This window comes from Manacus candei, unplaced genomic scaffold, assembly GCF_025592945.1.
Source record: "Manacus candei isolate 608988 ecotype Guabito, Panama unplaced genomic scaffold, ASM2559294v1 h1tg000037l, whole genome shotgun sequence".
NCBI classification, from domain to species: Eukaryota; Metazoa; Chordata; class Aves; order Passeriformes; family Pipridae; genus Manacus; species Manacus candei.
The window spans coordinates 7,906,511-7,923,417 of NW_026138085.1; the positions used below are offsets into that span (position 1 = coordinate 7,906,511).

A 16,907-nucleotide genomic window follows, 5' to 3' on the forward strand; every position below is an offset into this window, starting at 1 on the left:
GCAGGGATGCCGAGAGCTGCTGGCTGCTCCGTGGTGCTCTCGGCAGAGCTGCCTGGCTGGCACTTCCTAGAGCCTGGTGCCAGCAGACAAACCAGCTACAACCAGCTTCCCACCTCTGAGCAGCAGAGTTGCACAAAATGGATTAAGCAGGCCCACAAATGACACATTTTGAGTCGCAGCAAAACAAAACCACTTTTTTTTGTTGCAAAAAAGGGGAAAAGGAGTTGGCCGGAGAAAGGTACATATCAAGTGAAAAACCCTGATTTTCTTTCTGTAGCAATGCAGGTACCACGTGAATCATCGCTGTCCTCAATATGTAAATAGAGGTTAGCAGGCACCCTCAGCTCAAAACCTAACAATTAAGGGACTAATGCAAATATCCATGTCAAACCTTCACCATGCATCTCCCCAAGAGCCTTCCTCAGGATTCCTTCCATGGAGAGGAATGGACCACCTGGTACCTGCATGCACCCAACTGCGCCTTTCTCTATACCTACTGCAAAAGCAAGGACTGGGGAGGAGCACGGGGCAGAGAGAGGGGGAGAGTCAGAGTTCCTCAAAATTTCCACGAAGGAAATGGCTAATATTCATGATCTCATGGCCTCCTGACATTGTAGCCTCTCAGGATAATCTGATCTCGTGCTGGAGCCCTGGGGTCTTTGCAGAAGCAGCTTTCGGGCTCCATTGAGAAGTCAGTAACCCAGTTGTAAGCAGAAGCTCGTACAGTAGTAATGGGGAGAAACGTCAGCGCCAGCCCGGCCCGCCTCCCGCTCCCAGTTAGAAGGCAGCATGTGACAGAGCCAGGGCTGGAGCCTTCCCTGCAGTTTCATCAGAGGTTAAGGCACAAGCACAACACATGCTTACAACTTCAGGCAGTTCTTAAGCAAATGCATGCAAATCATAGCTGGGGGGGGGCTTTTTTCCTTCCTTTTTCCTTTTTCTCTATTCTTTTCATCCCAGCCTTGAGCCCCTCTGCGCACGTGGGGACAGAGAGGAAATGGAATTATCGAAAGCAGGCGCCGGACGGGGAGGGCACACACAGGCTGCAGAGTCCCCTCGCTGCTCCTCACTTTCTGCACCTGCAGACTTCAGACCAGCACTACCTGTGTACGTCCCTGCACAGCTCCCTCCAACAGAGTGCATGTAGGGGAGAGGGAAAAAAAAAGGGGCACAGCAAACCGCATTTCAGGAGATGCCATAAACATGGTCTTATTTCAGCATAGGCCATTTCACAGCCCCAAATTTTGCAGGGAATGTTCACAACATGGTGGGTTTGCGCCAGAGAACAATGACAATTCACAGGATTTTTTCCCCCCAGTAGCAGTCTCTTTTGGAATAGGATTCCTGAACTGGCACATCAAATGCTGACCAAAAAGCAAAAGAAAAAAAGAAGCAAGGCTTCAGACGCGTGCTGCAATCATACGGGCTTTTCACGGAAGCATGCAGAGAGCAGGAGGATTATTGCAGGGAAGTGGAGCCAGGAACTTTCACCTGCCCAGGGAGCAGTGGGGCTGGCGGGAGCTGCAGCCTTTCTGCTGTACTTCCGAGGGATGACATCCCTCACAACCAGCCTCCTCCGAGGGACAGCATCCCATGCCACCAGCCTCCTCTCCTATAAGTCGACGGCTCCCTCAGCAATAATAAAACAAATCAAACTAGAAAACACAGACCGCTTACAAAATCTTCTCGGCCCACTTCTCACCCTTCCTGACCCTTCTGCTGTAATCAACCTGTCAGCAGCTCTTCGTTAACAACCCAAGCTGCTGCCTCCCCCCTGATCTGCCCCCAGCAAGCCGCCTGGGTCCCGTGCCAAGCCGGAGCGCTCTGGAGCTGGTGCATTCGAGGAGAGGTGCTGGGACTACATCAATCTGGCTGGTGGCAAGACCTGCCTGGTTCTGTCTGGCACATGCACCGGGGGCAAATCTGATTTACCAAGTCTCGAGACCTTGTTTGTTTTGAACCCAAACGGCAGGATTAGTCCTCGTCCCGTTCCCCACACACACGCTGTTTGCAATCCCGGAGCTAAACTGGTGAGAGAGCAAGGGTTGGGATGAATGTGCTCGCTTCACAATCGGAGCTATTTTGTAATCCGTGGTTATGAAAGTGAAGGGTCGGGGGATGACATATAACTACTGAAAACTCTTCCCACTTGCACTAGCTTCATCAATCCGGCTGCAAAATGCGCGGCCGTGCTCCGGATCAGTCACGGCTCCGGCTCCTGCCCGGTTTATTGTATAGCGCCTCTCTTCCAGCCCCCAAAATGGAAAAGCATGCGAGCCCTATAGCCAGCACGGCTCACTCTCGTGATCCCGCCGGCGCTGCCAAGGAGCCTTAATCTGATTTTAATACCCAGCTCCGTCCAAAAGACAACCCATCCACATTATGCAGCGAGTGACTCGCAGCACCGAGACCCCTCTCCCTTGTCGCACTACCCCCCCTCCCCAAACCTCCATCCCCCAAGATCCCAGCCCGTATGCGTGGAATTGACGCTTGGAATGACTCATCCCACAGCCCGGCTCTTATCAGCCCCCACCGCGCAGCCCCCTGCGGAGCCCCCCCCAGTCCCCCGCCGCCTGCACCGCGCCGCCCCCTCCCCACCTTTGGGGGGACTGTAACAAACTGGGGGGGGGGGCTGTCTGCGCCGAAACCCATCAACCCATCGACTTCTCCCCCCTTCACCCCCAAACTCCCTGCAGATGGCGGGGGTGGCGGGTGGAGGGGGGGCGGGAGTCCACGTGCGAGTGGTGCTGAAAGCGCCGGCGGGGCTGCGGGGAAAGCCGCGGGGAGGGGCGCGCAGGGAACCGCGGGTGGGCGGCAGCGCTCCGCATCCGCGGAGCAAACGGGACCCCCGCAGACCCTCGGGGCACCCGGCGGAGGAGCCATTCCCCGCACCCCCCGCTCCGGCGGAACCGGCTCTTCCCCCAGGTGCTCGGGAAGAGACGGGGGGGTCTGCCGGCTTCACCCCCCCCCCCCCGCCCAGTTGCAGCGCGCTGGGGCCCCGTCCAGCAGAGCCCCCCCCGCGCGCTCCCTACCTGGCTGTCAGCGAGGTAACTGAAGACGAAGGAGGAAAGATCCTCATCGAGCAGAGAGCTGCAATCCGGCCCCGGCTCCGCCATCTTCCACCACCTCCGGCTGGGGCTGAGGCGGCAGCGAGCATGCAGCAGGCGCGGCGGCGGGAGCCGGGCGGCCGGCGGGGCGGGGAGCGCCGGGGCGGAGCGCCCGCAGCCCCCGCCCGCCGGCTGCGGGAGCCGGGCACGGGGAGGGCAGCGCCAGGGAGCGGGTGCTGAGCGCCCCGTGGGGTTCGCACACACGCGTGGGGCACCAGCACCGTCCCGCGGGGCGCGCACCCGCTCCGAGCACCGCTGTGTGTGTGTGTGTGTGTCCCGTGGAAGCGCCGGCGTTCAGGAGCGGGGGTGCCCAGCACGGCCGGGCTCCGCTCCACACTCTCCAGGTCACTCCGAGTTGAGATATGTAAACGCTGGGTGCAGCGTGTCAGGTTGGGGGTGCCCACATCCAGGCTTCCCCAGGGACACACACACGCGCGCACCCAGGGAACCTACTGTGAGCGGTGCCATGCACACCTTAGAGTGCCAGCCCTTAGAAGCGGAGGGACTCAGGGGCTGCCAGCATCACCGGGTACAGCGTCAGACAGGAGGGGTCACACCCAGGCTCTAGGGGAGTTCGCCCACGGTTGCAGAGTGATGTGTGGTGCTTGCAGACACGTGTGGGGCTCAAGCCCCTTCCCCGGGGACAGACACCCACCCAGGGAACTCACTTTAGGCAATGCCATGCACACTCCTTAGAAGTGCCAGCCCTTAAAACTGGGGGTAGCCAGGGCTGCCAGTGTCACCGAGTGCCACTCCACGGCCCCAAGGTCACTCCGAGCTGAGATATATGAACACTGGGTGCAGTGTGTCAGACTGGGGTGTCGCATCCAGACTCTCTGGGGGTTCACCCAAGGTTGCAGAGTGCCCCATGGTTCTTGCAGACATACATGGGATGCAAGCACCTTCCCTAGGGACACACACCAGCCCAGGGAACCGACTTTAAGCAATGCAGTGCACACCTTGAAAGTGGGGTCACCCAACACCACCAGGCCCTTCTCAGATCACCTCATATTGAGATGTATAAACCCTGAGTTTAATACCCAGCCTGAGTGTTGGGCTGAGGTTCACATCCAGGCTTAGTTGGTTGGGAGGACACACATCTGCAGTTGCAGAGTGTCCTGAGGGGCTTGCAGCCATGCATTGGGACACAAGCACCTTCCCCAGGGACACTCATCCAGCCAGGGAACCCAATTTAAGCACCCCTGTGCACACCTTTAAGGTACCAGCTATTAAAAGTGTGGGCACCCAGCACCACCAGGCACCTCTCAACAGTCCCCATGTTGAGATACATAAACCCTGAGAGCAGCGTCTTGGGCTGAGGGCCACTTCCAGGCTTGGTGAATCTGCACTGAAGTGGGGTCAGGTGACTGAGAGCAAAGAGTAACAAGGAGTGAAAGATCTTCAGATTTCCCGTGTTTTCATCTCAGCGCTCATCCTGCTGCTGCTGCGAGCATCTTGATGTCACGCACGTCATCTTTCTGTCTGGGCTTTTGAGGCGTATACTAAAAGCCCTTTCAGAAATAATTAATGACGGGACCAAAAATCTCATGAATGTTCTATTTACTTACCCGTAGCAATTACGTGGGAAAGAGCAGGGCTTGGCACTGCAACCTGAATTAGCTGATACACAACTGAGTGGCAACACCTGCAGCCTAATGGCTCTGGATCCTTGAATCCCCTCAGACGGTCCAGACAGGCCTGCAGGGTCATTGTAAAGAGCTGACAGAGCAAAAGGAAGTGGAGGGATCTGGGTGGGGAGCTCTGCATCAGGCTCTGGAAGGTGAACAGAAGGTGCTTCTTCCTCTGGCTGGAAAGGCCCACTGCCTGTCCACATTCTCACCTTGCTGTTGTTTCAAAGGCAGAGCTGTTTCCAGGCAGTCTTTAATTCCCTCTGGCCTCCCTTTGGTTCATGGCATGCTGTGAACACCATGCAATGTAGCAACACTGGGTTTTCCCTGATGATCCCAAGCCTTGCACCAAAGGGAGATGTCCACAAACAGCTTGTGCAGCTTGTGTTATGTCATACTGATGAGAGCTGGGGCCAGGGTGGTTTGGCTGCCGGGATGGGACAAAGCAACTCTTCCTCATTGCTGTGCACTCTATTACTAATTACTGTTACGAAGTGCCAAAAAGTTACCCAAGGTGTTTTTCCAGCTGCCCTGCCAGCAATGAAACTTCTCTTCCCGTGGGTGAGAGGTCTAGGCCCAGAAATGCACTTCCAGGATTCACAGCTGCAGCTCACAGCCAGCACAGCGCAGAGCACAGCGCTGGCACGGAAGGGCCAGGGAAGGAAATTGCCTTGCTCTGGGGCACACGCAGTTCCATGCAGATTAAGACTCAAATTCCCAGTTGATTCTGCTGACCTGATCAGATGTCCATTCCCCCCATCCCTCCTTTGCAGAATATGCAAGTGATGAAAGTGACAGAGTGATGAAGATGAGCTGAGAACTAGAGGGATGTTTGCCCTGTCAAGGGAAAAAGCAGGACTGGAAGGCCTCACCACTAAAGTGGTCTTTTGGGATGAATTTGTTGCACAAAAGGCAAGGTTCTCACTCGAGTATCTCATGATTTCCTTTAAACCAGCTGTACTCAAATAGGAAGTAACAATTCGTGGGAATTACTTGTGAATGTTCATTGTAAAATCAAGTTATGCATAGCTGTGTGTTTCAAAAATAACTTTTTCTTTCTGGTCTTTGTGCAAGCACAGTTCCTCTCCCCTTCCTTTCTAACCCAAGGAGATGAGCCTTTCCCAGTCCCCAGCAGTCACAGCCTGCAGGACACCCACCCTGGCAGCAGCCACCCATAGAATGCAGCTCACCCAGGCAGCCCCCCGGCACTGAAGAGTGTGAAGAAAGCAAAGCCCAGCCTGTGCTGCTTGTTTCTCCTCTGGATAGAGATGGGTTAGGGGTTCTTCCAGCCCTGTGGGCAAAACTGGATGGGACATTGGGGTCAGGCTGCCCTTGTGCAGAGAGGGGGACAGGGGACAGAAGAGATGGAGAGAAATGGGGGCATCTTGGAGGAGTGGACTTTCCACTGCTTCTGGGTTCCAGTGGGATCTCAGAGGATGAAGTACAGTTGCTCACGTGGCTGCAGGCTTATGTTAACATGCCCAACTTCAGCCCCTGACTGCCCTGGATTTTTGCACAGTCCAGGTGTTTTTCTGTGCCTTTTGGGTTTTTTCACCCACAGAATGGAGATAACATCACTTCCCTGTGCCCTGGAACTTCTGGGAGGGTTGGTTGAATAACACTCCTAAAAAGGGCTTCGAAAGCACCAGGAGAGAGGTGAAGGAGGACAAGATGTTATAACTGGTGTTGTCTCCACCTCCTTAGGAGTCAGTCATGCGGCAGCCTCAGAAACATCCACACTGGGTAGAGATGGTGTCTGATCCACAGCACTTGAGCGCTATGGTGTGAATGGGACATCATATTCCCTGTGCACACATCCTGCTCTGCTCACAAAGTGACTGGCCGGCTTCACCATGTGCTCACTGCTTTCCTCCTGAAGCAGACCCTGAGCTCTGTCAGCAGGGGAGCTGCCAGAGCTCTGGCTTCTGCTGCTCTCTGTATTTATGTACTCATAGAGGTGTCAGCCACAGTCGAGTTGAAATAAGCCCCTGTGCCCACCCTTGCTGCCAGCCCTGGCTGAGCTGGAGCGCCCCATGACACTGCGCCGGCGCTGCAGCAACTCGATGCTAAGCCCGGAGGGGCTGGGGATAATATTACCAAGGTAAAATATAACAGGAAAAGCTTGCAAATGTCCTTTCAAAACAACAGCGAGTGAGTAATGTCATTGGGCCAGCGGTCAGGAGGGGACAGGGTTTGAAGGTACCCTTAGCCTGCCAAAGGCCAAGCGTGGGACAGGGGCAGGAGCCAATGAGCGGCGGCTGAGCAGGAGACACCCCGCGCCGGGCAACCTCCCGCCTTCGCTCTCACGTTGCAGCTGCCTCTGTTTGTGGATGGCAAAATGTGGTAAGGACCAGGCAGTGAGAGGCAGCGGCAAATGGGGCTCCTCCGGGTGACAACATCCCCAGCCTCCGGTGGGTCCTGGCCAGCCCCCCGCCATGTGACACTTTCTCCTTGGCACTAAAATTAAATGCAGCCCCAAGGGTGCCGCTCCCATGGGGACGCGGGGGAAAGGCGCTCTGTGCTGGCAGGAGCTCTCTGAGTCAGCAGCTGGGTAAGCTGGGGGCAGCCGAAGGGGAAGGTGTCCCTGAGGCTCTCCCAGAGCCCTCCCCTAAAGCAATCTTCGTTCACGCAGCCTGCTCACTGGGGCCCCACTCCCCACGGGCCAGCAGTGGTTGGCAGTGCCATGCCCTGGGGTTCACTGAGTTTCTGTGCTTGGCTCCTTTCCACAAGCTCTGCTTTTCCTTCCCCTCAGCCCTGCTCGGCACTCAGCTCAGCCTTATCCTTCACCTGAAGTCACCGAGCACAGGGACATAGTGTCACTTTTCTTCTACACTTTCTATGTCTGGTGGCTCCTGATCAGCCATGTTCACCTGGAAGGTCCTTCCTCCTCCACCTCCTCCTCCTCCTTCTCCTCAGTTTGTGACATGAGGGCTCTGTTATGCTTACTGGTCATCCAGGACTGGACCTCTGGAAATGCTCCACTGGGTGACATGGTCCCTTTCTCCCCACAAGCCCAGGTGGAAATTGCCCCTCCACTCTCAGTCTGATGTCCTCTTTGCCACAGGGCTGAGGACACAGCCTCTGGGGCTGGAGCGGACCTGGGAGACAAGAGAGTGACTTCAGAGGACCAGTGGGTGCTGGCTGAGCTCCTGGCTCTGAGATCCAGCTTGTCCAGGGGGCAGGGCTGAGGATGTGCCAATTCAGAGGTTGCTGTTCCTGTTCCACCATCCCTGGGCATCATTGAGGAGCGATATTCCACTGTGCCAGCAAAGCCCCTCATGCAGTCACACATGGAAACCATGGACACTGTGCTTGTGCTGTGGCAGAGACCCACAGACCCCTTTCTTGAGTGCTGATGGCAGAGGCTCCCTCCCCTCCCTGTGCCACCAACCAAGCTTGCTGCAGCTTTCTTCACCTGGAGCAGAGACAGGCCCTTGGGCTGCTCCAGCTCTGTCAGAGGAGCCCATGGCCAGCACTGAGCGACACTCAGGATGAAGTACAGGGCTCCAGCCTGCCCGATCCTGCAGCCTGCTCATCTTCAAAACTGGCAGCCTTGCACGTGCTGTGGAGCTAAAGCCTCACAGTTATTGCAGAGAAAGCCTATGAAGAGAGAAATGTGATGGCAAAGGAGCAAGAAGAGGGCTGTGGATGCACTGTGAAACAGATGGGAATTTCCCAGAGCAAACGGCAGAGGCCAGGCAGCACAGTGGAGGGTTGGGAAGGCTCCTGCGCGATGGCTCATGCTACCCACCAGCTGTGTGGGCTGAGCAGGAGACCAGGATGCCCATTGACTCCTTATGGCGTTTTCAGTGACTCATTTGTCCATGGAAGCAGTACACCCGCAGCAGCTGAAGCAGCCTGTCCTCCTCCCCAAGCTGCTCCAGCACAGCGGGGCCAGCCGGCCCCTTCTGCCTGGGGACGAGAGCCTGGCAGCAGCCCAGGGCACTCAGCTCATCCTGTACCTCACTTCATCTAGGAGAAGGAACGTGCTATCAGAGACCTTGCCCTGCTCTTTCTGCAGTGCCTGACATCCCACGATGGAGCCCAAGCAGTTTCTGTGGCACTGTCCCCACGTGCTGCCCCAGGGGCAGCCTGGCACACAGGCACCAGCCACCATCACCAGTGGGGACCACAGGGAACTGCACCATATGGCACGTGTCCCTCGTGCTCACTCCTTCACTCTGGCTGAACTCTGCTTTCCCACAGCACTGGTGGCTCTCACACTGCACTGACAGCATCTGTCACAGCCCATCCATGTCACCCCACTGGCCTTTTGCTGGCCCGCCTGCCTCATCCCTGCCTGACAAGTTGCCTCTTGTCCTGGTAGTACTGCTTGGGCTTCCTTCGCTGCCCATCCCTACCTGGCAGGACAGCACCAGGAGCTGGGATATCTCCTCAATCCCCATCATCCTGCTGCCAGGTACTCCTCTGTTCTGCTCCCTGGGAGAAGCGAGGGGCAGGGAAAGGCTGGCTGAGACCCAGTCTGACCTCATCCTCCTCTGCTCACCCTGGCTCCAAGCAGGGCAACTCCTCCTGCCTCTCCCTGGGGGCTGCTCAGAGTCTGGGTGCATCTCTTCCTCTTTCTGTTGAACTGCCTTATCCTGGAGACATGCCATGATCATCAGAGCAGGTCCTGATCCCCCTGCACCAGCAGAGCTGTCCAAGGGGGTGAGCAGTGAAGGGAGACGTTTTGAATGTCCAGCACTGCTGAGCAAGGACTTGCTGTTCCTCAAGCAACCGTTGCTGGCAGGGATCTGTGGGCATCTCCCTGTCTCATGACTGCCAGCCTGCCAGGCTGGCCCTGTCTGTCCCCGGGCCCTTATCCTGCAGCACCCTCTCCTCACCACCCTTGCTCTCCTCACCAGCTCTCCTCTGAGCATCTCCCATGATAACTGGACATCACTGTCCCCACCTACCACACCCCTGGCTGGGCACTAGTGTTGGGAAGGGGCTGGTGGTCAGGTCCTGGCACCTCCTGACCACAGGCACTGGCGTTAGAGCAGAAACCCCTTCACAGGTGTTACTGCCTTAGCAGGCTGGTGAACAAAGCCACCCACAGGACTTTGGGGAGTGGGGGTCTGGGGGTTCAGTGGGGCTGGATGCCGGGCTGCAGCAGGCACTGGTGCATCTCCCAGCCCCGTGCAGACACCACTCTGCTGCTCCGCAGCATCTCAGCACTGTGTCTCTGGGCAGGAGACACTCCAGCTCCAGCCAGCGCTATAAATAAACCCACGTTCTTTTATCCCATCAAATAGGTTCTCATTGATTTTACCTATTCCTCCTCCCCCCTGTATCCCTTTGGTGTGTGAAGTCAGCTGTGGAGGAGCTTGGGGAGCCACAAGCTTGGTGGGGAAAATGCCACCCCCTCCAGCCCCTCTTCCCAGAAATAGCTGCTCTCCCCTGGTTTTCACTCTCTGAAAAGGCGGCACTGCTGCAGGAGAAGAAACGAAGCTCCCCGGTGGAAGTTTGCTGGCTAATTATTTATTAATCTCCTGACAGTGCAATCTCCAGCAGCAAGGCAGCCTCTGAGCCCCACACCGTGGGAAGGGGGATGAGGAGGGTGGAGAGCTCTCCTGGTGGGGCTTTCTTGCTGTGGCCAAGGAGCTCAGGGTGAACCGACACATCACATCTGTCTCTGGCTGCTCTGGTTGCAGTTGTACCACAAAAGGGGTAAGGTTGGCCCATCCCAGGAACCCTGGAAACTGCAGAGGGCTAATCCCAGGGTGGTCTCTCGTCCCTTGAGGGTGCTGTCAGCTGAGGGGCTCAGGCCCCCAGCCCAGGCAGTGCGTGGATGCTGACTTGCTGTGAGCAGCTCTTCTGCACACAGGAGCTCCCCGTGCAGGGATGGCAACAGAAATAATGCAGCAAATCACAGCTCACACAGTCTTCCTAGCACTTGAAAGCATCTCGAGAGCTTAAAAAGCTGCAAGACGCTCTCATTCCCATCCTCTCCCCGCTCCCCTTGCCTTGTGCTTTGGGCCCCCCTTCCCGGGGACTGGAGGGGGGTATCAATTTCCCAGGCAACGGGTGCCCGTTTGAGCACGGCGAGCGCTGCCCGCACCGTGCGGGAGGCAGGGCGGCCGCGTGCTGCCCGCCGGAGCGGGCTCCGGGTGACTCATCTCCATGCAGTATGCAATTACCACGGCAAGTGCAGGCCCCTGCTGTTCCGCACAGGTATCTGTGTCAGCCAGGGCTATTTCCAGCTCTCTCTCCGCACTCCCAGCTCCGTGGAGAGGTAAGGAACACAACCGCCTCGCTCCTCCGCCTGCCACAGGGACGGGCACGAGATTCCCAGGAGCGGCGAGCCGGGGGGATTGGATATTGCATCCAAACACCCGAATTGCACAACTGGGGGGAGGAGAGAGCGGTGTGGCATTGCCCACGCGTTCCATGTATTTAAGGGCGCAGGCACAGCCCCGGCCCGGCCGGAGATGAGGGAGCGATGCGGCCGCGCTGCACAGCGCCCGTCGCAGCGGCTCCGCGCCAGGCGGGCAGGATTTAGAGCCGTCATTATCAGCGGTGCTGGTAGCGCTAGAAAAGAAGCAGCAAGGATGGGATAAAGCAGAGTTTGAAAAATGCTCTGGCCTGGAAAGGCAGGGGAGGGAACCAGGATAAAAGGAGCGCAGCAATGTGCGGCAGCGCCTTCCCCCTTCCCTGATGGAGCAGATAATTGCAAGCTCCGTGGGTCAGAGGCTCTGTCCCTCGTTCTGTACATCCAGTGCCCACCATCCTCCATCAAGCTGCGCTCAGAGAGTGAGATTTTTGGATCCCCAAAATGTTTGCCTAATATTTTGCTTGTTACTTCTCCCGCTGGTTGCTGCGAGCGGGTAGCGGGGGAAAGCTCAGGGGTTGAGCACATCCAAGCAAGGGCTCCAGGGCTCCAGCCTCATGCCTGGATCATGGCAGGGGTTTACCGCTGGGGCTGGCCCACCAGGGCAGCAGATGCAGCCCAGTCCCTATGGAGGGCTCTGTGCCTCAACCTCCTGCCTTGCCTGACATGTGCCCACCAAGCCGGCCCTGGGAGCATGTGAGACCACAGCCAGATCTCTCACCAGGGTGGGCTGTGCCCCTGCAGACCAGGTACTGGGCTGCAAGAGGCATTGAGTGCCTTCGTCCTTCTCACACCCCTCAGCAGAGCCCTTGACATGGGAGAGAGAACTGCTATAGTATTTTGCTGGAAAAATCACATTAATCATCCTCGGCACTGCCTCCCTGGCCTTTGTCACAGTTTGGTGCCCCAGCACCAGCTTTAAAAGCATTATTTATTTTTAATAAAAGCTGATCTACAGAGTGACGTTGCCGGGATGATAAAAATAAAAATGCAGTGGTTGTCACAACTGTCAGCATCCCTGGGAATGGGGTCTGGCAGTGCCCGGCTGCACTCCCCTCCAGCCTGTGCTGCTGCATGGGCAGGGGAGGAAGCAGCTGGCAGCATGTGGCTTGGGCAGCCTCTGTGCCAGGGAAAGCAGCTCCTGCTTTTTATTTTAATACACAGGCACACTTCTTCAGTATACTCGTAATTTTCTAAATGTTTAGTAACTTTAATTTCATTTACTGCATGATTAAATGAGCAAATATGACATATACAAATGTTGGGAAACAAATTAGTTTATTAAGTCCCTTCATTAAAAGAACTATGTATTATTAAAATATCTGTGTTGCAATGTGCTGATATCATATTAGCAACAGTAATAAGAAATCCTGTTTATCCATATGAAACTAGATTTTCAGGGCATGGATCTGGCAGCACGCACCAAGTCATAGCATGGCTGAGGCCCTAAACCACGGTGCCTGGTGGCATCCCCATTTGCCCAGGGAGCCGTGGAGGGTCATGGGGCAGCATTCCGTAGTCCAAGCTGGCGGACAGGCTGAGATCTTCATCCCGAGGTAATCCATGGAAAAGTCTGCCTCTATTCCCACAGCAGTGTCCCATCAGGCAGGGGGAGCAGGAAGTATGCAGGAAGCAAGCAGGAAGCACATCTCGTTCAATTCCTGAGCTTCTCTTCTCCTTCCATTGCTCTTCCTTTAGGCAGATGGGAACAAAGGGTTTCTCCCTGTGTTTTCCAAACTAGCTTTATCCACATAGCCCCCTGAGCAATGGGATTTGAATGCTGCCTGGCCAAAGCAGAGCACAGCTATGGGGGACAAAACAAAACCAGCATTCACGGGCGGTCATTTAAATTCCCAGCAGCTGTTCCCTCCCAGCACACTCATGTCTGCCCTCCTTTGCTGTCCCCAGGCACTTTCAGAGACTTTTTCCCTGGGTGCTATGGGAGCTGGTCTTCCAGCAAGTTCACCCATGACCAGCATCCTTCCTCCTCCTCCTCCTCCTCCTGCCTGATAAAAATAAGCATCTGTTGGGGCAGCAGCTGGGAGTCTGCATCCACCAGGGCTTCAGCACCTCAAGGTGCCTCCTCCCTGCCCCGGTGCAGTGCGTCCTGTAGGGTCACCCAGCTGCTCTCCCCTGGAACCCCCCGTGCTCACTGGCACCCCTGACCTCTACACCAGTTCCCAGTGCCCCACAGCTGCCTCCCTGGCTCCAGCTCATTCCCATTTCCTCATGATGGTGCCTGGCCCCCTGAGGCTGAGCCATGCTGTGGGGGCGGCTGCCCAGCCTGTCTCCAGCACCTCACCACGTGGCTTCAGTGGGAGAACTCCCCGGGGCAGGGGCGCAGGCTGGCGTGCACCCCGGGACACAGGGAGAACCCAGTGGGATGGGGCTTCAGGCCAGACGTAGCCACAGGAGCCCGAGCAGGAGCTCAGCGGAGCCTTTCAGCCCCAAGCACGGCTCACATGAGGAAGAAATTGCTCTTGCACATGTTTAGGTCCGGTTGGGTTTAACCCCAGTCCTGCCTTGCTGTGGGGGCCCAGCCACGAGCAGGCAGCGACACGCCGGGCCCGGCAGCAGGAGCCAGCACACGGCAGCTCCCAGCCAGAGACTGGCAGCTGCTCTGAAGAGCTGGTGGTGAAATGCTGCCTGCAGCCCCATTACGGCTGCGAGCGCAAATGAGTTTAGTGGCCTCAATTTAATTCCCATTTGTACATGGTGGAAAAAAACGAAAAAGTGGAAGAAGAGCGAAATCACGGACTGGCTGGGATGGGTATGCGCCAGCCGCAGCCACGTGGGAGGCACGAGCTCCAGGGATGTGCTGAGCCCTGGGCAGAGGGTGCTGTGCTGGCAGGAGGGATGGGTGCCACAGGGGGACGAGAGGGACATGTTGCTCTTGATGGATGTGCCCAGTTCATGCAGCTGGAGCCCATCAGCACCAGGCATAGGGCTCCCATGTCCCAGCAGGAAACCCAGACCGATGGCAAGTGTCTGGGCTGCTGGGGGCCAAGCCAAGCCCTGTGGGGTGAATGCCTATGTCTCCCTCCTCTCCTCATCCCGGGATGTGTGTGGGGCTGGAGCAAACCTGGCCGAGGGAAGGCTGGAGGAGGAGAGGTGCCATGTAAAGCCCCCAGGAGCCAGGGCTCTGATTTCAAAAAATAAAGTGAGGTTTTCATCTGCATTTGCTTAGTGAGTTAATGACTTTATTTCTGATTTGATGCTCTTGTCCCTGATGACTCAGGCACGAAAAGGGAGAGCTGATAAGAGCAAAGAGGCCCAGCCAGAGGGATGCTGGTGGCTGCTCTGTGCCTGGTGTCCCCCACCTGGATTCCTTCCAGGGGATTCCAGAAATGCTATCAACTTTGAGAGCGGGACAGGGAGGGCAGCAGCTCGGGGTGGTGAAAGCAGCAGCAGCAGCCACCCCCGATAAGAGAGGGGCTCTGCCCCTTTATGGCTGTGGTGAAGGCACAGAAGCACAAGGTATTCTATACTTGGTGTGACCTGCCCCAGTCATGCTGGACCCCCCCACGTCCTGTTCTGGGAGGAACAAACCTCTCTGATGGGGAGGATGGGAAACATTCTCCTTCCCGCCACCCCCAGCTGAAACCTCTATGCCCACCCCTTGCCCCTGGGTGACTGCTGAGGCCTGGTAGGCAGCTGGGAATGCCCCCAGCCTGGGGGAGTTAATCAGTCCCAGAGCAACCCAGCCTCTCCCACCTCCATTTCTCCATCATGAGAATACAAACAGTGTGTTTTGGCTGAGTGAGCGGGTTTAGATTGGGAGGGCAATCCCAACCCCACTGCACCCAGTTCCCCCCAGCCTTAAGAAGGGCAAAAGGCACTTTTTCTTTGGTGAGAAGGAGGTTTCTCCTCTCCCCATCCCTTGCTTCCAAGTTTGTCAGTCCCACATAGACATGAACAGAGCTCTCTGCATCTGGAGGGTTAACATCTCAGCTCTTCCAAATAAATAGAAAATGACCCAGTTTCTTTATTTTTCTCCTTTCCCAAAGTCCAAGAACCCAAAAAATGAGATGGCAAGTGGAAACCACAAATAGATTTCGTGTATCCTGGCAGAGCTGGGAGATAAAAAGCAGGGAAAAGGACTCCTGCCTCCCCTGCTCAGATCTGGGTATGGTGCAGCACATCCTCCATGGGGTTAGCTTTCCTGGGCCAAAGAAGCAGAAGAGGCTTTGGGTATGATCCCACCTCAAATCCTGATCCCTGGGGGTCCAGGCTGTTCCCAGGCAGGGTGGGAGCTTCCCCAGCACTGCTCCCATCTGCCTTGCTCCAAATGTTAAGGTGAGCAGCAGAACGTGCCCAGCCTTCAACTATTCCTATCACGTCCCATCTGGAGACAGAAATCTGCCTGCTGGCTTTACAATTAAAATTGAAATGATTTGATTATGGGGCTTCATTAGTAAAAACAAACACCAGGCAGCCTCCCTCCCTTTCCCCCCCCATCCCCGCCCAGCCGTTCCTCCCTGGGGCTGTTTTAGGTAAATCCCAGCCAGGATGCGGCCGGGCACACAAAAGGCTTCGTGTCTGCAGCTTGTACCTATAGTCGGGTGCAGCCCAACGAATGCAAATTTTAGATCCACAAATCCTCTCCTTCGGGTAGAGATGCAGGAACAGCCTTGGGTTGACGGCTTGATAACTGCACGGACTGCCTGGCAGCCGGCACAGCGAGGGCTGGAGTGGCAGCAGGGTATTTTCCAGCCCCTCTGGATGCTTACAGATGTTACCAGGGGTCTTCCCCAAACCTTGGGGCTCCTGATTTGCACTTTTACTCCATTCCCTTCGTTCCGTGAGTCCTTTCAATGGAACCATTTGCACCTTCGCACCAACCTGGACCTGCCATTGCTGGATCTGTTTTTCTTCCCCGCAGCTGGCTCATCCCACGGGAAGGGCTGGGCAGGCACAGAGCAGGCTGCCGGTGGTGTATGCAGATGCTCAGAGTCCCTAAAGCATTGGCAGTTCTGGGGGAAGTAATTCAATTAACACTAGGGGCGTTGGGAACAGGCTGTGCAGGCTGGGAGAGAAGGAATGCTAATGAAGGAGGGCTTGGGAATGCTGCTGGGTTAGAGTGCACTCGCCTGGCTGCTCCCAGTGACTGGTTTTCTCCAGTAGTGACAGGACAAGGGGGAATGGTTTCAAACCGAAAGAGAGTAGAGTTAGATTACCTATTAAGAAGAAATTCTTCCCTGTGAGGGTGGCAAGGCCCTGGCACGAGTTGCCCAGAGAAGCTGTGGCTGCCCCATGCCTGGAAGTGTTCAAGGCCAGGTTAGATGGGGCTTGGAGCAACCTGGACTGGTGGAAGGTGTCTCTGATCATGGTAGGGGGTTGGAGGTAGATGATCTTTGTGCTTCCTTCCAACCCAGGCCATTCTATAATTCCATGATTCTATGGGATGGCTCTGGCAGTGGGAACGTGAGGCGGGAATGAGGCAGCCTTTCTGCCTCTCATGCCTGATGTGAGGAGAGGGCTTTGGAATGGCTCTTGACTCTGAGTTGGTGGCCCATTTGAGGGGAGCTGTGGCCATGGGTATCTATCCCCTTTGCTGAGCTGGGTAACAGGACAGGGCAGCTGTCACAGGGGCTGGAGGGAGGGCATGAGAATATTCTGCACCTCCTCCCCACCACACTCATTCCTTACCTCCTGTGGCCTCTGGAAAGCCCTGAGGTGCTCTCCAGCCAGCAGGGTGACCTTGGGGACAAGACAAGCGCTCAGAGATCTGCCTTTTTCTGCCACAGCAGATGAAGCCCTTGTGCCATGGGGCCAAGGAAGCCCCAGGGGAAAGGCTGCATTGCCTCAGGACCACCAGCTTGAGATCCTGCCTGGGGTCCC

The 16,907-nt window shown here is 56.3% G+C and overlaps 1 protein-coding gene across 1 annotated transcript in view; it reads right to left on the reverse strand.

Annotated features, from left to right (window-relative positions):
- Positions 1 to 3,251, reverse strand: part of PPARGC1B (PPARG coactivator 1 beta) — a 46,019-nt gene extending 42,768 nt beyond the window's left edge. The window contains exon 1 of the mRNA XM_051793962.1: positions 3,033 to 3,251. Within this exon, the coding sequence (XP_051649922.1) occupies positions 3,033 to 3,116 (84 nt within the window). The 5' untranslated portion in view covers positions 3,117 to 3,251. The remainder of the gene's footprint in view (positions 1 to 3,032) is intronic.
- Between the last annotated feature and the right edge of the window lie 13,656 nt (positions 3,252 to 16,907).